The following is a 24239-nucleotide window of genomic DNA, read 5'->3' as shown; positions in this document are numbered from 1 at the left end:
CTACAGGCCTTTCCCATCTCCTTTCCATTCCACCACAGTGGTGACCACTTTCTTCACCTCTGTGTGATGACAGCTAGCACTGTTGTAAGGAATAGGAGAGAAGAACAAGACCATGGAGAAGGAAGGGCCAAGAGAGTTCAGTTCACTCTCTTCCAGTGCAAGATCACACAGAAGTGACATTGGAGGAAACAGAGCAAGAAGAAAACACTCCATGTGGAGATTACAGTGTGAGCAAGGGCACAGGAGACAGGAAAGCCAAAGACATGTTCAGGAAATCATACAGAGTCCAGTCTGAATGGATCGTCGAGTACATAAAGGTGATTCATAAAAGACAGGGCCAGAAAGGTGACTGGAACTAGGATGACATGGTGGGAAGAATACTGGATGCAGGGTCAGAAGACCTGAGTGCAAATTCCACTTCGGACACTATCCATCACTTAACCTCTCTGGATCTCAGTTTCCTCATTTGTAAAATGGACTCTATGGTACCTTCTAGCTCCAAATCTAAGATACTATAAAGACTGTAGAGGACCCGGAATGCCAGGAAGTCTGGACTTTATTCTGTGAGAAATAGGGAGCGACTGAAGGTTTGTGGGCAAGGAAATGTGATCAAAATTGCATTAGGAAGATGAACCTGATGGTTTGCACAGTCTGAAGTGGAGGAAGGAGAGATCAGAAGCATAGAGACCAATGGCAATAGTCCAAGTGGGATGTGATGAGGGTCTGCACTAGGATAGAAATGGAAATGAGGGGAGTCTCATTGTGATGAGTTTCCTAGGTTTATTACTAGCTGGGGGAAGTAGGACTCACATCTGCCCTCAGCATACCTTACTCACAAAGAACCCTAGTGTTTCAGGATTTAATAATAAATCAATGGGAACAACTAGGTGGCACAGTGGATAGAGCACTGGCCCTGGAGTCAGGAGGACCTGAGTTCAAATCCAGCCTCAGACACTTAACACGTACTAGCTGTGTGACCCTAGGCAAGTCACTTAACCCCAATTGCCTCACCAAAAAAAAAAAATAATAATAATAATAATAATAAATCAATGGTTATAAATCTACAGATAACACAAAGCTGGGAGGACAGCTCACATGCTAACACTGGAATGAAATCAAAATGGTGAAATGTGATAAGAATAAATGTACACAGTCCTGCATTTAGGTTCCAGAAAAATCTAAGAATAGGGTTGGAGGAACTATACCTAGATAATATTGTTCATATGAAAAAGACCTGGAGACTTTCATTGTCTACAGCTTCAATATTGAGTCACAAGCATGTGTTAACAGGAGTCCTGTGTCCAAAATGAGGAGAGAATGATTCTGCTGTCACATCTAGAAAACCATCTCCAATTTTGGGGGGCACATTTTAGGAAGGAAACCAACAGATTGGAACAAATCTAGAGGATAATCAGGAAACCATGTAAAACATCAACAGAGGAAACTGAGGATGCTTAGCTTGAATAAGAAACATGTGACAACAATCTTCAAGTGTCTAAAGGATTGTCATGGACTAAGATTTTGGGTTATGTTAGAAAGACTAGACTTATTTCATGTATTTAGGAAGAACTAGATCCAGTTGGCAGAAGTTAAAGTGAGGAAGATTTTGGCTTAGGAAGACAGACCATTTCTACTAACAGCTGTACACCAATGTTGTGAGCTGCTTTGTTAGTGATCTTCCTGTCACTAGAGATTTTCAAAGCAGAAGTTGGATGCTGTGGTGAGTGGGGCATTTAAGGTCCTTTCCAACTCTTAAGATCCCATGGCATCCAGCATTTTGTGGGCCTTTTTGGCTTCTGGAACCCACTGAATTGATATTCTCAGTGAACAATCTACAATGGTTTGACGCAGACCCCTCAGGTTGATTTACTCAGTATCTGATACTGGAGTTCTGGGACTTGTAGAGATTACTCACTGAGTCAAGTTGGTTCTTGGGTACAGTGTATTGAGAGAGTAATCTGGGGTTGGTACAGGCCTAGAACATCCTCATCTCACATCACTCAATCCCAATCTCTTCTTTCATTGATGTCTCACACGAGCAGGTGGCCTTTTTCCTCAACAAGGTGAACCCTCTAGATGCACAAACCCACCTACTCCATCTTTCTCAACAGATTGTCTCCCCCCTGCCATTATCACCCCACCTCTTTCACTAATCTTCAGTCTCTTTCTATCTACCAGCTGCTTCTCTTTTGCCAACTAACATGCCTGTGTCTCCTGTCCTCAAAAATCCCTCCCTTGATCCATTCATCCCCACCAGCTACCATCTCCTATCTCTCTTCCCTTTGGGGGCTAATTCCTTAAGAAGGCCATCTACAATAGGTGCTTCCACTTCCTTTCTTCTCAGGCTCTTCTGAACTCTGGCTTTCTCCAAAGATACCAATGATCTCTTAATCACTAACCCTAAGGCTCCCCCCCCCTTCTCCCCGATACTCACCTCTCTAGGTGTTTATGACATGGCACTCAGTCTCCTCTGCTGGATCTTCAGATCTAGGTCAGGCTAACTAACTCTAAGTGTCCCCCCCAAGGCTGTCCTGGGCCTTCTTCTCTTTGTCTCATCAGCTCCTATGAATTTACTTATCACCTCCACAGAGCAGATGATTCCCAGATTTAGGAAGCCCAAACCTCTCTCTTGATCTCCAAACTCTCATCTCTAACTGCCTATTGTATACCTCAAACTGGATGTCCTGTAGACATCTAAAACTCAACTATCTCCCTAAGCTTCCCTCTTCCTACCTTTCCTATTGCTGCCAAAGGCACTACTACCATTCTCCCAGTCGTGTGCTTACACCCTAGGAATCATCTTCAATTCTTCACTCTCTCAGCACCCCCATTTCCAATCAGTTATCAAGTCCTTGCTTTACACATCTCTTTTAGAGGCCCCCTTCTCCAGCACTGCCACCACCCTGGTGTAGGCCCTCCTCACCTCACATATGGATGATCGCAGTCGCCTGCCGGTGGGTCTCCCTGCCTCCTTCACTCCGCTGTCAGGCCCATCTTCCTAAAGCGCGGGTCTAACCATCCTCTCTCTCCAATATACTCTAGTGATTCCAATTTAAATTCCTGTTTGGGCCTACAAGCCCTTCAGAGCCTGCTCCGCACTTGACCTTTCCAATCTTCTTACACCTTCCTACCTGCCGTGGACTTTATGATCCATTCTCATCTCTGGTTTCTTTCAAGTTCCAGCTACAATCCCCTTCAGCACTAGAGTCTTCCCTCTGTGGATGACCTCTGGTTTATGGTGTACACATCTTCTTGTATGCTGCATGTTGTCCTTCCTCATCAGTCTGTGAACTCCCCGAGAACTACAAGGGTATGTTGGGTTTGGCTGTCTTTCTCTGCATCCCCAGGGCTCAGCACAGTGCCGGGCAAATAATGGGTGCTCAATGAAATAAGCATTTATGATGTGCCAGGCACATCCTCATAACAACCCTGTGAGGCTAAGTATTATTATGATTCTGATTTTACAGTTATAAAAACTGAGACAGACAAAGAATATTTACCCAGGGTCATATAGCTAAGTGCCTAAGGTCTGATTCCAGGCTCAATAATATCCTCTGAGCTGCCTAGCTGCCTCTAATAATGTTTGCTGATTGACTGACTGAACTAATATCATTCCAATTTTACTATATGTGCTGCCAAAGTGAGCATGACTGACTAAACTAATAAAGCTAGAAGTATGTGTTCTTGTTTTCTGTTTTGATTTTTGGGGGTGGGAGTGGGACAATGAGGGTTAAGTGACTTGCCCAGGGTCACACTGCTAGTGTCAAATGTCTGAAACTGGATTTGAACTCAGGTCCTCCTGAATCCAGGGCCAATGTTTTGTCTACTGCGCCACCTCGCTGCCCCCAGTATGTGTTCATTTTGCAAGAATTTTATAGCTTGGAAATCTGGGGGTAGGGCTAGGGGAGCCCTCTGCTTGTTTTTTAGGTCTCTGTCTGGTCTTCTAGCTACACTTGCTAATCTAAGGTACACAGCATTATCTCCAATAAGCTCAGGCAGAAACACCCTGCTCCAAGGTCAGATGGCTTGACATGTCACCAGTGAGAACATAAGCCTCACTAGAGCATGGGACTTCACTTCAAGAATCACATTCCTCTGAGGCAGCTAGGTGGCGCAGTGGATGAAGACTGGCCCTGGATTCAGGAGGACCTGAGTTCAAATGCAGCCTCAGACACTTGACATTTACTAGCTGTGTGACCCATGGCAAGTCACTTAACCCCCATTGCCCTGCCAAAAATAAATAAATAAAATTTTTAAATTTGCCTTCCTCTTATTACAAGGCTGGCCAGCCAAAGGAATGGCAATGTGGTATAGCAGAAAGAATACCAGACTACGAAACAAGAAACATGAGATGATGTTGTGATTCCATCACTAACTAGCTTTCTCCCACTGAGCCTCAATTTCCTTATCCGTAAAATGAAAAGGTTCAACTAAATAAGTGTTAGGTGCCTTCTGAGCCTGCAATCCTATGGCTCAACACTGTTCAAGTCCACTCCTGGATTCAGCTAGGAGGCCTTAATCCTTAGAATAGAGGAGGAAAATTCAGCTAGACTCTGCCTAGGACAGACCTTTTTATACTGTTGCCCTAAGTCCTGGGTACACCATTTTAGGAGAAACTCTGACAAACAGTAGGCCTGAAGGAGAAAAACCAAGATGAGGAACAGACTAGCTGCCATTCCACATGAGGACTAGATAAAGCAACTGAAAATGTTTAATTTAAAGAAAAGACAAAGACCTGGAGGGATATGACAGTTGTTAGAGGGACATGAGAAAGGAGACTTATTCTTCTTGACTCTAGACTAGGGACAGAACTAGGTGGAAATTAAATAGAGGAATATTTAAGCTTCATGTAAGTGTTGCTCTGTAATTTCATGAGTTTCCCTGCTCTGAGTGTTTTTAAGAAAAGAACTGATCACTTGTCAGGAATGCTAAGTAAGGTGATTTTTCTTTGGATGAGGTAGACTATATGACAACTGAAGTCTTCTCAAGTTTTGTAATTCTGTGATTTTTATACATATGAAAGATGACCATAGTTACTAATGGAGAAATCAAGGGGTCCATCAATTATCCCTAAGAGACCAAATGGCTAGTGTCAGGCCTTCTGTTAGTGACAAAGGGAGGAGATAAGGGTAAAAAAAGGCAAGGATCTTACTTTGGAAGAAAATTATGATTAGGAAGGAAGCACACATTCAGCTGTATTCTGACCAAGAGCTGGCTAATACAAATTGATTGAGAAATGAGACAAAAAAAAGGCCTAGGATAGAAGGCAAACAGGAAAATGGAAGCAGGAAGGAAGTTGGAGGGAGGTATCCAGAGTGAGAGGGGAATTTGGTTAGAATTGTCTTTAAAACTAAGGAGCTGGAATTCTGTACTTACTCTACCCAATCACTCTGTAATTGCCCAATCTGACCACTGGATGGAGGTGTTGGAGAAAGGATTCCTGCTTTAGGCATAGTGGTTAACTAGATGACCTCTAGATAAACTTCCAACTTTTGGGTTCCATTTTTATTTAGCAAGAAGTTACTAACGACTTCCTATGTCCTCACCCACTCACCCACAGCTAAGCAAGGGGGAGGAAATGAATACAAAGCATGGTCCACAAAGCCTAAAGGACCACACCTCGCAGTGCAAATAGGGGGAGCTCCCCCGCCCCCAAAGGAGTACGGCTAAGTATAATATACCTCAAGGGCAGGGGCTTCCAAGGGAAGAGAAATCCCAATTGGTTGGGACAAACATTCAGGGGCAACTTTATTCTCTTCTTTCTCTAGCCTTATTGTTGTTCACTAAACCATTGAGCCAAACTATTCACCCCCCCCCCCCAAGTCAAGGTCCTCTTGGAGAACAAAGGACAAACAACAATCCCAATCCTCTAAGGACAAGTACAGACACTGCCTTCTCCAGAAAGACTTTTGCAAGTACCACTCCTTGTCAGTAATGACCTTCTCACCTTCATGGAGCGCTATCTGCACCTGGATAATGCCCGTGCCGTATAGTCTTGCATGTTACAGGTAGGCATGTCTTATCCCTCTAAAAGATACGGAGGTCCATGAGGGCAGGGATTTTGTCTTATTTAAACTTTATGTTTCTCCCAAGGCTGAGAATCAGGCTCTGTACACAACAGACACTTAATGTTAGTCATGAGTTCTGGGCTACAAAATTTTCTTAGGCAGGATCAGCACAGTCAACAATGCCCTTACTGAGTTTCCACAGCAATGCAATCTGTCACTTCTGGGCACTTCTTGGGTAGTTTTTCTTGGTTAATTTTCTTTCTGTGTATGTATTTCTTGTCTCAGAACCAGGCTGTGAGTTTCATGAAGGAGGGGACCATGTCTCATATTTATTGTTCTTAATATTGAAAAGTAGTCCTTGGGGGGCAGCTAGCTGGCACAGTGGATAGAGCACCGGCCCTGGAGTCAGGAGTACCTGAGTTCAAATCTGACCTCAGACACTTAACACACGCTTACTAGCTGTGTGACCCTGGGCAAGTCACTTAACCCCAATTGCCTCACTAAAAAAAAAAAAAAAAAGAAAGAAAAGAAAAGTAGTCCTTGCACTCCAAGATGTCTACTACCAAAGTCCTACTCTCATCTTTCCTCATGGCACAGAGCTAACTCTGGGTTCTCAAAAACTTATCAGTACAATACTTTGAGAGGTTACAGCAGACAACAGGAGCTCAAAGGAAGAAGTCATTGTGTCCTACAGGAATCAGACAGATAAGGCTTCATACATGAAGAATTAGCACTTAAGTGTTGACCTGTTTCTATGACAAGCTATTAGGCAAGAGGAAGACAACTATTCCCTGACCTACTGCCCCAACCCACTCCAATAATAAACTGTCTCCTTTCACAAGACAAGTGCTCTCACATACAGTTAAAAGGTAAGCACTTGATTGTTTATCTTATTATCTGCATACTTAAAAATCTGGAGTCTCTTTCTTCTCTCCTTCATCTCCTTCCACCAGTCACCAAATCCTACCAATTTTTCCTTAGTAATATATCTGGTAACATATGGCAAAAAATGAACTGCTCATAGTAGGTCAAGCCAATATAAAATACAGAGGTCAATTAGTGGAACAGATCAGGTACATACTATATAGAAGCAAACACACAGAATAGCATAGTTTTTTATAAACCCAAAGATTCCAGCTACTAGGGGAAAAATTCACTATATATATTAAAAAAAAAAACTGCTAGGAAAACTGGACAGCAGTCTGGCAGAAATTAGGTTTAGACCAAGACCTCATGCCATATATAAAAATAAGCTCCAAATGAATACAAGATCTAGATAGAGAAGGTCACATCAAAAATAAATTAGAGGAGAAAGAAAGAAATTACTTTTCAGATCTAAGTAAAGGGGAAAGTTCATGACTAAAAAACAAGAGTGTCAAGGATCATACAAGATAAAATGGACAATTTTGATTATATAAAAGTTTTTGCACAAATAAAACAAATGCAGCTAGAATTAGAAGGGAAGTAACTGAACAATGTTTATCTGATAAAGATTTCATGTTTTAAGATACATAAGGAAATGATTCAAATTTATAAAAGTCATTTTCCAAGAAACAGTCAAAGGAAATAATTTCCTTTCCTTTTCTTTCTTTTTTTTTGGCCAGACAATGGGGGTTAAGTGACTTGCTCAGGGTCACACAGCTAATAAGTGTTAAGTGTCTGAGGCCAGATTTCCCCCAGGAAGTCATTTCCAAGAGATAAATAATCAAAGGAAATAACCAGGCAGTTTTCAAAAAAAGAAATCTATGCTATCAAGAACCATATTTTTAAAAGCTCTTAATCACTAATAATTAGAAATAACAAATTAAAGCAAGCTTCCATCTACCTCAGAGTGTCAAGGATGATAAAAGAGGAAAATAACAAGTGTTGGAAGGGCTTTGGGAAAATGAACAACAGCGTACTGTTGGTGGAGCTGTGAATTGGTTTAGCAATTTGGAATTATGTATGCCCCTGCAAATTTCTAAACTATGCCATGGCCTTTGAGCTGTTGATACCACTACTACTATGATACCCCAAAGGGATCAAAGAAAGAGGAAAAAGACCCATCTGTACAAAAATATCTGTGGCAATACCTTTTCTTGGTAGCAAAATATTGGAAACTGAGGGGGTGCCCATCAATTGGGAATGGATAACAAATTATGATATGGTATATGATTGTGGTGGAGTAGTATTGTGCTGTAAGAAATGCTACAAAGGACAGTTTCAGAGAAACCTGGGAAGACATGCATGAACATTCAGAGGAAAATAAACAGAACTAGGAAAATAATTTACACAGTATCACAAAAACAACTTTGATAGACTTAGGAACTCTGATCAACACAAGAACCAACCACAATTTCAGAGAACTTGTGGTGAAATATGCTATCTACCTCTTGATAGAGAAGTGATGGATTCAGAGTAAAGACCGAGGGGTATTTTTTTGGACATGGTCAATGTAGAAATTAGGGTTTTTTTGACTACCCATGTCTATAACAGGGCTTTTTCTTTTTCTTGGGGGCAAGGGAAAGGAGAAAAAACAAATTTTGGTAAAAAAAATAAAAAATAAAAAAACCCCTACAACCTGGCTGCATTTTAGGTTCTTTCCAACCCAGAATCTTAAATTCTGGTACCTCATACCACCTCATACCACCTCACACCTATCAGATTGGCTAATATGACAAAAAGGAAAATAATAAATGTTGGAGAAGCTGTGGAAAATTTGAAACACTAATGCATTGTTGGTGGAATTGTGAACTGATCCAACCATTCTGGAGAACAATTTGGAACTATGCCCAAAGGGTTATGGGACTGTGCATACCCTTTGACCCAGTAATACCACTATAAGGTCTATATCCCAAAGAGATCACAGTAAAGGAAAAAGGACCCACATGTACAAAAATATTTACAGCAGCTCTCTTTGTGGTGGCAAAGCACTGGAAATAGAGGGAATGCTCACCAATTGGGGAATGGTTGAACAAGTTGTGGTATATGAATGTAATGGAATACTATTGTGCTGTTTAATTTTTTTTTAATTTTGTTTTTTTTTTTTTTTTAGTGAGGCAATTGGGGTTAAGTGACTTGCCCAGGGTCACACAGCTAGTAAGTGTTAAGTGTCTGAGCCGGATTTGAACTCAGGTACTCCTGACTCCAGGGCCGGTGCTCTATCCACTGCGCCACCTAGCCGCCCCTATTGTGCTGTTTAATGATTGGAATGATGCCACCTGCTGTAGACTTACTGTAGCAAAGTTCCACCATGAGGAGAAGGCGCCTGAGGGCAAGACATGTGGCTTTTCTTTGGCATGACGTTTGCTTGTGGCAGGGTTTGCTTGTGGGAGGAAGAGGGGGTGAGACTCTAGCTCTTTTTTCATGAGGACTCTGGTGGAGAGCAGAGCTAAAGATGTGCTCTCCCTTTGATAGATAGATGAATCTAGGCCTTTCTCTCTCCACCAAATTCTTATTCTCCTTAATAGATGCTTAAAAGTCTAACTCTTGCTAAAGCTTATAATTTATTGGTGACAACTCATTAGATATTTTAGACAGACTAGCTAGAATTTTAGCCCCTCACAGCTGTAAGAAATGATGAACAGGCAGATTTCAGAAAAACCTGGAAAGACTTAATTGGACTGATGCTGAGTGAAGTGAGCAGAACCAGTAGAACACTGTACACAGTAACAGCAACAGCAACATTGTACAATGATCCAAGACAGTTCTGAAGGACTTATGATGAAAAATGCCTACAGAACACCCAGGCAGTGATATCCAACAGTAAAAAGGGCTAGAGCTCAGAAATCAGACCAGGGATGGTTATGTAGATTTGAAAGTCAAGATGACTATGAAGATCAGAGATAAATGAACCTAGGGGAGTTTAACAAGAACACGAAGAAAGCCCAGAACAGAACCTTGGGGTATACCAAGTAAGTGTTGTGGTACATTAAAAAATACCCTGAATTTGGAGCTAAAGGACCAAGATTCAAATCCTTCCTCTCACTTACCACTTGTGTAACTTTGAGCAAATTATTTGACCTCACTAGGCCTCAGCTTCCTTATTTGTTAAAATGAGGGATGTATTGGTGGTCAGATCTAAATCTATGATCTTATCATGATGATCTAGAAAATAAGATATCTCTGCCATCATGAAGCAACCCTTACAAAACAGCTAAGCAGGAGATTCCAGAGCTCTCTGTTGATACCTGGTCCCAGGGGCAGGGTAACTATTATTAGTCCTATTTTGCAAATTAAGAAACTGAGACTCAGAGAGGTAAATCTTAGAGTTAAGATTTGAATACTACCAACTAAACTATCAAGGGCATATGACTCAAGGAATTCAGCAATTTATTTTTTGGAGATATGCAAGATTACCTTTACAATTCTCCAGAGAAATTATCAATAACTACTTGAAAAAAATGGCAAACTCTATTAAAAGAGCATATAATGACTTGCACAAGTAGGCATTTGAAAAATGTTTAACTGAATCACCAGTTAAAGAAGACAAATCAGGACCTACGAGTTTGAGTCTGGCCCTTGGCATCCCTATCTTCACAGCCCTGAGGCTTACACTATGATTGTTCCAAAGACTTCAAATAGTTCATAAGCAATTGACCTTGAAGATAATGCTTGCATATATTTTATAAGTTCTAGCCCCAGTGCTCATTTTGTACCTATTGAAGCCCCAGGGGCAACAGGTCTAAGACATGGTAGTTTATGGTCCTCCTCATGTCTAGACAGGCATCTTCTGCATTCAGGATAAGGTTATGGAAATGGACCCAATTGGGTAGAATACTGCAGTGTTGTAGAAGAATCTTTTGTGGTTTAAGGCAAATTGGAAGGATAATCCCAGAAAAAGGCCCTCACACACAGCCAACCAACCTGCCAAATCGTCCGATGCCATCTGCCAAAAGCCTCATCTTCCTCCTTTCTCGTTTGTCGGCAAAGACGTAGCGGAGCCCAAACAGCAGGGGCACACTCACCACCATGGCGGAAATTGCCTTCTTCCATAAGGGTCTGGGAACAGTGGGGCTGAAGGGAGCCACAGGGCAGTGATGATTCTCTTTCCTGTTGCCAAACACCCCAACCCTTCACCCTCACCCTCCTTCATTCATCATTTACCAGCAATTTCCCTTTCCACTTCCAGCCCATTTCTTGCCAATAACCATTGTTTGAAAAGAAGGTCCCAAAGAAGCTACAGGGTGAACCTTTGTGCTTCTATGAGGTTTATCTCCCTACATTCTGCCTACACACACACACACACACACACACAGAGTATTAACTGGAATCCTGTTCTATTGCCAGAAAGGCAGTGACTGACTGGAGAGATGAGGACAGTATTTAGATAAATGCTATCCTTTTCACATATTGCCCTAACCCTAGGCTGCCCAACACATAGCACTCTGGATCAGAGAAGGTCCAGGCGACAGACTATTCTTCCTCTGTACCTCACTCCTCTCAGGCAGTCACATGCTCCATGGATTTCTTTTCCTCTAAATCCTTTATGACACAGTGCTTCAAACATCCAACAGAAAGAAGCTGGAGGCCCAGTAATCCCTCCTCTAAGTACTCCATATGTTTATAGAGGTAGCAAGAATAGAGTAGAACAGCACTGGCTATGACCCAAGAGAGCAGAATTTGAATCCTAGCTCCAAAATGCACAAGTTAGATGGCCCTCACCTCTGTGAGTCTGCTCCTATGTAAAATGTAAATAGGAATTCTTGTACTATTTGCCCCATAGTGGTGGTATGAGCTACGTGTTTGGTAAACTGCCAAGTGCTGTATATAAATGGAACCTGTTGTTATTTGTAATCACTTATAGTAGGTTAAAAGTTCCTCTGAGCCAAAGACCAAGTCTCCTGACTGATCATGTACACACATCATGCATCATGCGTATTCACAAGCTGAATGATTCCAACAGACAAGCTCCTAGAGACAGGGGCCAAGAAGTCATATACTTCAGAAGCCCTTACAGGTATCCAGCATGAGGCTTCAGGGAATTCATTTACAGGCTGACTGGATAACTCAAAGAGAAGCCATCCCTAATCAATCAATATGTGTTCATGAATGAGGGATTTTCTGAGCCAGTCCATCTCTATTGTATGTTCAAGGTTCTGTGCTAAGCACTGGGGAGGACAGAAAAGGATAAGCCAGTCCCTATCCTACCAGAGTTAATAATGAGGCCAGGAGAAAAAACTAATGACAAGACTATGGGACAAGGCTGGATCTCAAACACGTTGTAAGATGTGAAATCCTCTAAGATCCTGGTGGCCTGGGGAAGCTCATTACCTTGCAGGTAATGACCTTGCAGGTCCTGCTGTCAAGTTTTTCCTGAAGAAAATGAATGGAGACAGCCCGGGTGGATGCCGGCTCTGCAGTAACGCTGAATGGAATCGGCAAAGCTGCAACTAGAAAAAAACACAAATGGAGCAAAGTTCAGGTTGAGATGCAACATTTCTTTCCCAGCCTTGGGGCATTACCCCTATTTATATTATAGACCAGGGAGAGTTCCCAGGGCCCTGGATTCAGTGCTTTAAGACCTTGGATAATCATGGAACACAATAAAGGCCACAAGCCCTTCTCGACTTAGAAGACAGTGTCTGCTCTCTGCTGGCTCTGCCTGAGCTATCCAGGCCCTCCTCTGGTTCTCAGGTGACAGTCTAGCATGGGGCAGGCTCGTGCCGGGAGCCCTCCACATTTGGCACAGCCTTCAGGACACATGAGGCCCTCCAACAGCTTGGCTCTAGTTCTGGCTCCCACAATTACCAGCTAGGTGAAAGCGGGTAAGTCACATAACTTCTCCAAAATCTTGATTACTCCTTGCCTCAGTGCTGCTGGGAGGAGAGTACAGTATCAACTGAAAAGCCCTACAGAAATGGGAGCTGTTGTTTTATTACCATAAGAGGTGCAAGGAAAGCAATACATTCCTAGAAGGGGGCAGAGGCCCAGAGGGAACACTGACCAATCACTGTCCCCTTCCTAAATTTTTTTTTTTTTGGTGGGGCAATGTGGGTTAAGTGACTTGCCCAGGGTCACACAGCCAGTAAGTGTGAAATGTCGGAGGCCGGATTCGAACTCACATACTCCTGAATCCAGGGCCAGTGCTTTTTCCACTGTGCCACCTAGCTGCCCGTCCCCTTCCTCATAATGAACAGCTGAAATAAATTAGGGATCTGTTGGAAGAGGGGAACCCAAGCCAGTCCTAAGCAGGTACAACCTGCTGGATGCTATGGGAAACAAACAGGAGGTAGCAGAAAGGGGTGTGTGTGTGTGTGTGTGTGTGTGTGTGTGTGTGTGTGTGTGTGTGTGTGTGTGTGTGGACACCACAGTTAGTCCAGTTAGTCCAAGACCTACCTTGGGGGTAACAGCCACCTTACTTTTCCACAGAAAAGCAGTTTGGTTTACCTATGAATGCTAACACCACATATCTAACTAGTTCTTCAACTGAGCTAGTTCAGGCACCCAACAGGGTTGTGTTGGGGGAGGGAGCACCCAGAGTGGTCCAGGGAGAGGAGAGCTTGAGGGTCTGCCCAGGATAGCAGAGATGGTGGGGGGAGTGGGCACCCAGGGTGGATGGCAGCAAAAAGAGCAGGAAATACTTTTTGAAGTTGCTATTTATACTATGATTTAAAGTTTATAAAGCACTTTGCCTACATTATCGTATTTGATCTTGCAAAAACCTTTTGACATAGGTAGGACCATTTAAATTATCTTATAAATGAGGAAACAGGTGCAGAAGAGTAAAATGACTTGTCCAAGGTTAATAAGCAGCAAAACAGGGTTCAAAGTTCTGTCTCCAAACTCCAAGGTCAGTGCTCTTTCTTTTCTTCTTCTTTTTTTTTTTTTTGTGGGGCAATGAAGGTTAAGTGACTTGCCCAGCATCACACAGCTAGTAAGTGTCAAGTGTTTGAGGCCGGATTTGAACTCAGGTTCTCCTGAATCCAGGGTCAGTGCTTTATCCACTGTGCCACTTAGCTGCCCCAGTGCTCTTTCTACCCTACCAGACACCTCCCCATTTCAGATGACATCTGACTCCTCTACAATGACAGGTAGAGGGCATGACATCAATGACCTACAAAGCAAAAGAGCCATTCAGAGATGAGCAGTTTGACAGGATTAATAGAAATGTGGCTCTCTTCTTATCTGAAGACCCCCCTGGCCCCACCTTTGGGTCATTTATTTAAACAAGTTTCTTTTGTGTTTCCACATTGTATCTCCTAGGGTCCTCAATGCTGGAGAAAAATTTTACTGTTCATTTACTCTCCCCTCTGGGCAGCATTTCACAGCACAGACCACCTCCTCCTTAAAATTCTCCCCTCCTCTCCTTGTTTTCTTCCCACTTCTCTGGCCACTCCTGTTTTCTTTACTAACTCCATTTCCCAAGCCCTAAATATGGGTATCCCCAGAGCCCAGACCTAGACTCCCCACTCTATGCTAACAACAAAGCTCAGATCATCAGAGCAGCTTGGGTTGAAATGGGGGAAAGAAGGTCTGGAGGCTGGGGTTCTGCTCATGGGCACATCGGGGTTGAGGAGTGTCATGGCAGAACAGACAGGGCATTGGAACTGGAGGCAGGAGAGCTGAGTCTGGGTTCCATTTTAGATGCTCACTAGCTGAATCACTATAAGCAAGAAGCCAAGGTTCCTCATCTCTAAAATCACCTTGCAAATCCCTTGTCACTCCATCTCAGCCACACACAAGACTTCACCAATCCCCACAAGTATCCCGCTTCCCTACCCTACAACAACTTCCTGACATCTGACGAATCCCCTATATTCCCCCCTCATAAACTTACTCTTTCCCCTCATGGAGACTTTTAATCCCTCTACCCTTCAATACCATCACAGGTCATTAACTTTGGACTTCACTTTTCTCAGTTAGCCATTTCTTTTTTTTCTTTTTTAATGAATAAGGCAATTAGGGTAGGTAGGTGGCGCAGTGGATAAAGCACTGGCCCTGGATTCAGGAGGACCTGAGTTCAAATCCGGCCTCAGACACTTGACACTTACTAGCTGTGTGACCTTGGGCAAGTCACTTAACCCTCATTGCCCCCCAAAACCAAACAAACAAAAAAACCACAAACAATGAATCCGTGTGGTCTGTCCTAATTCTTCTTGTTGTCAGAGACCACCTGTCTGGCAATTCTGTCTAGATCTCAGCTTCTGGCCCCCATCCTGGCCCTTCTCCACTATCTTGAGGCCTTCCAGGGCCTGTAGGGCCCTTCAGGCCACACTCTTGGAGCCTCTGCTGAAGTGACTGAGCATGACTCCATTGTGCTGGCGCCCACCCTCACACTGCCTCGGTGGTACAAGTGGGGAGCAGTGGAGGCAGCCAAGTATAGAACCAGTTCTCATCATAGGGTGCCAGTTCCTTATGTTGAGCCAGTTTGACCTTGTCCACCCATTTGGGGACTTTCAGCTCCCCTGACTTTTTCAGAAAGGCAGCTGGGTCCGAATGAACTCCTGCTGGTGCACGTCCTTCACTGTGATTTTGGGTATCGTGTGGGCTCCGCACAGCCAGCCGAGGACTCAGCCATTTCTCTTCTCTTTTCCTTTTTTTTTTGGCAGGGCAATGAGGGTTAAGTGACTTGCCCAGGGTGACACAGCTAGTAAGTATCAAGTGTCTGAGGCTGGATTTGAACTCAGGTCCTCCTGAATCCAGGGCTGGTGTTTTATCCACTGCACCACCAACCTGCCCCTCAGTTAGTCATTTCAACTCCACGCTGTCCTCTTCTTTCAAATGCATCGTCCTTCTGATCCCATTACCACTCCTTACTTGTCAAACCTCAGCCCTAGACCCACTACTGCCCCACTCTGCTCCTCCTCCTGAACTGTTAAACAGATACATGTTATCCAAACTCCACCAGGCCCCACCTTGCAGCTAGCCAGGCAGTCCTTTCATTCCTTCCTAATTAATCCCCATAGAAGTTACTGTCTTTTCTTCCCTCCCTTCTCCCACAACCCCTGCTGAGGACCTTGCCTTTTATTTTACTGAGAAGACTGAGGCCAATGGACGCAATGTGAGCTCCCTCTGTCATCTCCCACTCCTTCCTTTACCGAAGTCTCAGGACCAAGCAATGGCCCTTTTCTTTAGCTGACTCTTCTTCTGCCAAGGATGGTACTCCTTGAAACTGCTCTAAGCCTCAAGTGGCTGCTACTGTGTATCTATATCTGTCTTGACTTCCTTCTGGAAGGGATGTATCTCCTATTGGAGGCAGCTAGGTAGTGCAGTGGGCCAGTGGATAAAAGTGCTAGCTAGGATTAGTCTAGAAGACCTGATTTCAAATCCAGCCTCAAGGGCAAGTCACTTAACCTGTCTGCCTCAGTATTCTCAAATTGTAAAATGGGGATAAAAACAGCACCTGCCTGACAGGATTGTTGTGAGGGTCAAATGAGATGATATTTGTAAAGGACTGAGCACAGTGCCAGGAACATAGTAGGTGCTTCATAAATACCTGTTCCCTTCCCTTGCCCTTCTACTTAGTCTTCTTCAGCAGCCTGCATCCTTTATCATCCTCCCTCTCAAATCTTCTCAACTACCTTCAAACATGTCCAACTTTTCTTTTAAAAAATCAGCACTGGGGCAGCTAGGTGACGCAGTGGATAGAGTACCGGTCCTGGAGTCAGGAGGACCTGAGTTCAAATCCGGCCTCAGACACTTGACACTTACTAACTGTGTGACCCTGGGCAAGTCACTTAACCCCAATTGCCTCGCCAAACACACACACACACACACAAACAAACAACACAAAAAATCAGCACTAAGGGGCAGTTATGTGGCGCAGTGGATAGAGTACCAGTCCTGGAGTCAGGAGTACCTGAGTTCAAATCTGGCCTCAGACACTTAACACTTACTAGCTGTGTGACTCTAGGCAAGTCACTTAACCCCAACTGCCTCACTAAAAAAAAAAAAAAAAAAGAATGAAGGAAAAAAATCAGCACTAGACCCCCACCATGCCCTCAAACTATGGTTTTTTATCTCGTTTCTCTTCTCCACCAAACTTCTTGAAAAAGTTGTCTACTTTGCTGCAAGACCTACAGGCCCTTCCCTTCAAATAACAACACACCACTACCCCCAGGCCTGGTTGCAGCCCAGCATCTGTAGCCATCATCCAGGAAATCAATCTTTGTGAATATGGGACCTAGAAGCTGGAAAAAGGAAGCCATTCAAGTCCTTGGAACTATCAAATGGTTCAACCTAAGAAATGAGTATGGTTTTACCAATGGAAATACATACAGAATCCTTTATCACAGAATTACTGCCATAAGGACCACAGGATCTTTTCATCTGACTTGCAAGAAAAATTACTGCAAGTTGTTTTCCCTTATCAGAATGAGATTTCCTAAAGAGGAAGGATTATTTTTGTACATGTAGGTCCTTTTCCCTTTACTATGATCTCTTTGGATACAGAACTAGTAATGGTGTTGCTAGATCAAAGAGTTATACACAGTTTTATAGCCCTTTGGGCATAGTATCAAATTGCTCTCCAGAATGGCTGGATCAGTTCACAATTCCACCAACAACGCATTAGTGTTCCAATTTTCCCACATTTTCTCCAACAGTTATCATTTTCCTTTTTTGTCATATTAGCCAATCTGATAGGTGTAAGGTGGTACCTCAGAATATTTCTCTAATCAACAGTGATTTAGAACATTTTTCCATAAGACTACAACTAGCTTTAATTTCTTCAACTGAAAACTGCCTGTTCATATCCTTTGACCATTTTTCAATTGGGGAATGACTTGTATTCTTATAAATTTGATTCGGTTCTCTATATATTTGAAAAACGAGGCCTTTATCAGAAACAATGGCTGTAACAATTGTTTCCCAGCTTTCTGTTTTCCTTCTAATATTGGTTTTTAATTTATTTAATTTAATGTAATCAAAACGATCCATTTTGAATTTCAAAATGTTCTCTATCTCTTATTTGGTCATAAATTCTTCTCCTCTCCATAGATCTGAGAGGTAAACTATTCCCTCCTCTCCTAATTTGCCTACGATATCGCCCTTTATGTCTAAATCATGTACCCATTTTGACCTTGCGGTGTAAGATATTGGTCTATGCCTAGTTTTTACCATACTATTTTCCAGTTTTCCCAGCAGTTTTTATGAAACAGTCAGGTCTTATCTCAGAAACTAGAGTCTTTGGGTTTATCAAACAGTAGATTACTAGTCATTTACTACTGTGTCTTAGGTGCCTAATCTATTCTACTGATCCACCACTCTATTTCTTATCCAGTACCAAATAGTTTTAATGACTGCCACTTCAAAATACAGTTTTAGATCTGGTATGGGTAGGCCACCTTCCTCTGCGTTTTTTTTTTTTTTATTAATTCCTTTGATATTCCTGACCTTTTGTTCTTCCAGATGGATTTTGTTATAATTTTTTCTACCTCTATAAAATATTTTTTTGGTAGTTTGAGTGGTATGACACTGAATAAGTAAATTAATTTAGGTAGAATTGTCATTTTAATTATATTAGCTCAGCCCACCCATGAGCAATTGCTATTTTTCCAATTGTTTAGATCTGATTTTATTTGTGTGAAAAGTGTTTTGTAATTGTATTCATATGTTCCTGGGCTTGTCTTGGAAGGTAGACTGCCAAATATTTTATATTGTTTACAGTTATTTTAAATGAAATTTCTCTATCTCTTGCTGTTCAGCTTTGTTGGTCATATGTAGAAATGCTGATGATTTATGTTGGTTTAGTCTTCTTTGAAAATGAAGGACAAACAACAAAAACAACCTGGTTTGCAGTCTTTTTCTTACTTACCGTTTTGCCATAATGCTCAGAGATTTTAATATTTATTTCGACAATCCCTCTAACACCTTGACCACACCATTCTTTAACTTTTATAATACCACCATTATCCTCCTTCATCCCACTTCAGCTGCATAATTAGGCAGAGTCACAATTTGGAACTCACTGGAATACCTCATGGAATTAAACTACATCTAACACCTGGAATTTTGAAATTCCACTCTAACTACATCTTCCCATCTTTCCACCTCTCCCACTTTCAATCACACTACTCTGCCTTAATCATTACCTCTAATTCCTTGTCCCATCCCTCATCTCCCTCTACTCTACTATAATCACAAAATCAAGCTGATTGCACTCACTAATATTTGTTACTTCAGTCTGCTGTTGCTCAATAGCCCTACTCTGCTCTTAGTGACTCTACATCCTACTTCCCAAAGCAAATTTTAAACCTCTATCCTAAACCCCCCAACTCTTACACTTGGAGCAGATGCCTTAGCTTCTTACTTCAGTGAGGACACAAATCTTTATCTGATCTCTCCAGTAGAAAGTAATCTCGGGGCAGCTAGGTGTCGCAGTGGATAGAGCACCGGCCTTGGATTCAGGAGTACCTGAGTTCAAATCCAGCCTCAGACACTTAACACTTACTAGCTGTGTGACCCTGGGCAAGTCACTTAACCCCAATTGCCTCACTAAAAAAAAAAAAAAAAAAGAAAGTGATCCCTCCCCTTTTCTGAACTATCATGGCATTTAATTTGTGCCTCTCTTTTGGTACTCCCAGTCTGTCCTGTATCATAGGTGTCTTTGCACAGCTATGCAGAATATGGTGTAATGGAAAGAATCCTGGGTGTAGGAGTTAGAAGACAGTGAGCTGGATTAGATGGCCCCAGAGGCCTCTTCCAGGCCAATGTCTATGATCCAATGGATATCATCCGAAGTGTGTTTGAAGCTGCAGTCTTCCACTTAATAGCTGTGTAACTTTGACGACCACTAAACCTTTTTGGACCTTGGTTTTCTTATCTGTAAAAGCGGGGGTAGGTCTGTGGTGAGAACATGGCAAGTTGTCATCTATTAGCCCTCCCCAAACCATGACAACTGTACACAATACAGGGGGATGGGAGCAAGAACACTGAGGATGAACTATGAAAAGCTGAACTCTCTCAAAAGCAGCTCTTCTAGCTAAAGAGAAAAAAGCTGAGGGCCAAGCACTTTGTAAACCTTAAAGCACCATATAAATGTCTGCTGTTTTTATCATGAACTTGTCACAGCATTTCTGCTGCCTGAGATTGCTGACTATGTGTTTCAGATCTCTAGGTTTTGCATCCCTGGCTAAGCTGTAAATTCTTTAAGAGCAGGAGACTGTTTGTTCTTTTGTATCCCTACCCCCCACAGCACCTGAGATGTGACTCACATAAAGCACCCAATTTTTGATGAAGTCATAACAAAGATATCTTCCTACTGAAGCCCAAAGAAGAGGAGGTAAGTTGGGTGGGAAGGGGTTGTAGGGAACAGTTCCAGCCCAGGATGCACTCCCTGGACTTCTTCAGGAAGGAAGCTTCTCTTCTCAATTGTGTTTTGGTTTTTTGGTTTTGTTTTGTTTTTTTAGTGAGGCAATTGGGGTTAAGTGACTTGCCCAGGGTCACACAGCTAGCAAGTGTTAAGTGTGTGAGGCCGGATTTGAACTCAGGTCCTCCTGACTCCAGGGCCGGTGCTCTATCCACTGAGCCACCTAGCTGCCCCTCTCTTCTCAATTGTTTTATCTTTAAAACAGGAGATAATACCACATGTTCACTTCCAGAAGGCTGGCTCAGATAACCTTTTTGAGGTCCCTTCCAACACAGGGTGTTTTGGGGGCAGGAAGAATTAGTTATTAAAAGTCAGTCAAAGGCTATACTCTCTCCCATCTCATCAGACAGGTCACCGGTAAAAATGTTAAGAGGTTAAAGGCCAAAGCAAGCCCCCAAAGGCCTCTCCTGCTATAAGATGCCTAAGTGGTGCTCTCAAGTAGACAATGTCTCAAAAATAGCAACTCTTTGGCTTGGGTAGGGAAAATCCCCTTAATACCAAGAATCTAACGGACCCAAATCAATAATCCAAATGAAGGAGTAAAAAGGAAAACATTCTCTGCTGATCAGACCAATCTATGTACTACACAAGGTTTATGCCTGGAAGGAAGGTTGCTGTGGGGCTCCCATCCCCTATTTTACCCCACCCCTAATCCTCCCCAAAAGAGCATGTGGGTCACAGCTGGGCTCTTCCAACTTCAGAGGGAAAGAGTCCCTAGACTGTATCACAAAGATGGCCATGAGATAGAAAAGAAGCTGTGGAAGGGAAGGTCAAGAGGAACAAGATTATTTAACCAGAAGAGGTAGCAGAAAGGAATGGGCTGGGATTGGCCACTCTTCAAAAGTGGCAGGCTAAAGCTTAATAGTTCTGCTGATGCGAGGATCTTTATTTAAGCTTAGGACTTCATTTCCTGTACCACTGGGCTTTCAAGGTGTGGCCCCACCACACCTTGAAGAAATGAAGTATAACTGCTCTATGGATATGCTGTTCCTAATGAACTCCATTTTGAAAAATAAGTTCTCAGACTGTGACCCAAGTGATGCTAGAGAGGATGAAAACCTTGGGGAAAAATTTTGGAAGATAATCACTGTGAAGAGCTAAACTGAGGAGAGGATACAAAGGAAAAGGAATAGAAAATTTCCATATCTCTTTGCCTTCAAATCCTGGTCCCTGCCCCTGAAGTCAGAGCTTAGGTTGATGTCCCTGTTGTGGACCAAGGTCAGTCCCTACAAAAAATGAGGCAGTAATTGTTTAATTTGGCCTAGAGTGTTCTGCTTCCCTAGATTGACCAGAAGAATGACTGCTACCTCCATAGTACCTTTGGGTATTGACCCCTGGAGCACACCTAGTCTACTACCAAGTGCTAACAAATTCACAATACACCAAATATTGGCACCAATTCAGCAGTATATTTTAGCCAAGGAATTTGGCATTTCAGACAATCTCAAGGTCTACAAAACAATTTAAAATTCAAAGGGAAAGGTCCTTGAACTACTGTCCTTAAAGAACTATGTTTTCTTATGGAAGAACAGAGACTAACAGAAAAACTTAGTCTCAGCAAGGCCATACACCCACCCACATGCCATACACATAGCCACACAAACTAGGGTACTAGCCCTGATACACCAGGAGAACCTTACACATGGTGAGAAAAGCAGTAAAGTGCAGAGTCAGTGTTTCTCATCACCAGAATTCTTCCAGGTCTCATTAAAGAGATAGCATACTATATAGTCTAGAGGTCATCCCCAGCAAATATTCTCTGTGATCTTATGACCCTGCTTAGGCATCTTAAGGAGGATGGAATTCTTACTGTGAGAGGAGGCCCAGTCCCTAACCTGAACCCATCAATCACAAAGTACTTATTAAATGCCTAGTGTATGCCAAACACTGTGCTAGCCACTTGGGGATACAAATACAAACACTGAAACAATCACTACTGCCAAGAAGCATCCATTTGAATGGAGGAGACAAGTGTGTAAAAAACCCCAAACATATATATATATATATATCGAGAGAGAGAGAGAGAGAGAGAAAATGAGAATATAAAGTGAAAACATATACATAGTTAAATACAAGGTAGTTTGGGAGGGAAGGTACTAGAAGCTGTGGAACCAGGAAAGGCTTCATGCAGAAGATGGTTACTGAATTATATCTTAAAGGAAGGGAAGGTCTCTTATGAGGCAACAGTAAGAAAAGAGTGCATTACAAACCAGGGGATAGCCAGCATACAGGCATGGAGACAGAAGATGGAGTAGGAACCTGTTTGGCTCAATCAGAGTGCTCAAGGAAAAGTAATGTCTAATGAGATTGGAAAGCCAGGTTGGGGGCAGACTACATAGAGCTTTAAAGGTCAAGTTCATATTTTATCCCAGAGGTCATGGACTGAGTAGAGGAGTTGCATGGTCAGATATGTGCTTAAAGAAAATTGCTTTGACAGTAGTGATGAACTAGAAGGGAAAGAAACAAGGCAAGGAGGCCAATTAGGAGGCTGTTGCAATAATTTAGGTTAGAGATAATGAGGAGCTGAACTACAATGTAAGTAAAGAGAGAGGGGCAAATGTGAGAGATACTGTGAAGGTAAAAACAGCAAGCTTTGGCAAGTGATTGATTGGTAGGTGAAGAGAGAATGAGGGGTCCAAGGTAATGCCGATATAAGGAATCTGGGAAACTGGAAAGATGGTGGCATCTTCAGCAAAACTAGGGAAGTCTGGAAGAGGGAGGGTTTGCAGGGAAAGATGAGTTCAATTTTTTTATGAGGGGTAAGTGACTTGCCCAGGGTCACACAGCTAGCAAGTGTCAAGTGTCTGAGGTGGGATTTGAACTCAGGTCCTCCTGAATCCAGGGCTGTTGCTTTGTCCACTGTGCTACTACCTAGCTGCCCCCAATAAGTTCACTTTTGGACATGCTGAGTTTAAGATGTTTCTGGGACATCCATTTGAAATATTCCAACAGGTAACCGTTGATGTAGGCCTGTAGCTAATATTCTAAAGGGGGGAAAATAGAAGAATTGGCAGGTATCCTCATAAAACATAGAGTATGCAAAGAGGACAGGTCTTTCTTGAGCTTTTATTCCCTCTCCTGTTTCTGCCTATTCAAATCCTATTGAGCCTTTAGGGTTTCGCTCAAGTTTCACTTCTTCCAGGAAAATGTCCTGGGTGCTCTGGTCTACATTGATGCTTCCCTTCTTCAAATTCCACCAGCACTTATTAACAACACCTACCCCAATTTGGGCATAGCGTTATTTCAGGATTTTATTATTATTATTTTAAAATCTCACTTCCTCAATGGGAATGTTAGTTCCTTACACTCAGAGATTATGAGAACTAGGAGGGACCAGAGAGATTAATTTAATCTCTTCAAGGCTGGTAAGAGAATCAAAGGCTCTCAGGGCAGAAAGGAACCCTAGATGGCATATAGACCAACCAGAATCCTTTCACACAATAAATGGTCATTAAATCACCCCCATTTGAATAGCTCTTATTGCTAGAGAGCTTCTTCCCTACATCCTGGCTAAACCTGCTTTTCTGTCACTTCTATTCACTTGGACTTAACTATAACCTTGGTGAGAAATAGTGCAAATCTAACCCCTCCTTCCACACTGAAAGTCATTCATATATCTACACATGACTACCACAGCTCTCTAAATCTCTTCTGCAAGTTAACCATTGCTGGTTCCTTAGACCACTCATGGTTCATAAGTGATCTTCTCACTATCCTCTTGATAAACTTCATACTTTCAATGTTCTTCCTAAGATGTGATGCCTGGAACTGAAGACAAAAAAGATGTGATCTAGGGGCAGAAGACAGAAAGTCTCTTACCTCCCCCATCTGGTCACCAGGTTGTTGTTTTTTAAAAATCCAGCTTTTGATGCATTTGCTCTTGTGTGTGCCACATCACACTACTGATTCATACTGCACTTGAAGCCTACCAATACCCCCAG

At 42.6% G+C, this 24239-nt stretch overlaps 1 protein-coding gene across 6 annotated transcripts in view; it reads right to left on the bottom strand.

Moving 5' to 3' along the window:
- Positions 1 to 24239, bottom strand: part of ADCK5 (aarF domain containing kinase 5) — a 45416-nt gene that overhangs the window by 9683 nt on the left and 11494 nt on the right. For 3 of the 6 annotated variants that reach the window (XM_044002452.1, XM_044002461.1, XM_044002471.1), the window contains 2 exons: positions 12261 to 12379; positions 10854 to 11003 (listed from right to left, as the gene is read on the bottom strand). The exons of 2 other annotated variants lie outside the window; for them this stretch is intronic. In XM_044002452.1, coding sequence (XP_043858387.1) covers positions 10854 to 11003; positions 12261 to 12379 — 269 coding nt within the window. Of the gene's footprint in view, positions 1 to 10853; positions 11004 to 12260; positions 12380 to 24239 lie in introns of those variants that run through there. One more of the 6 variants, XM_044002480.1, reaches the window with a different exon arrangement.

This window comes from Dromiciops gliroides, chromosome 1 (assembly GCF_019393635.1).
Source record: "Dromiciops gliroides isolate mDroGli1 chromosome 1, mDroGli1.pri, whole genome shotgun sequence".
NCBI lineage: Eukaryota > Metazoa > Chordata > Mammalia > Microbiotheria > Microbiotheriidae > Dromiciops > Dromiciops gliroides.
This window is presented reverse-complemented; position numbering and strand designations above follow the sequence as displayed.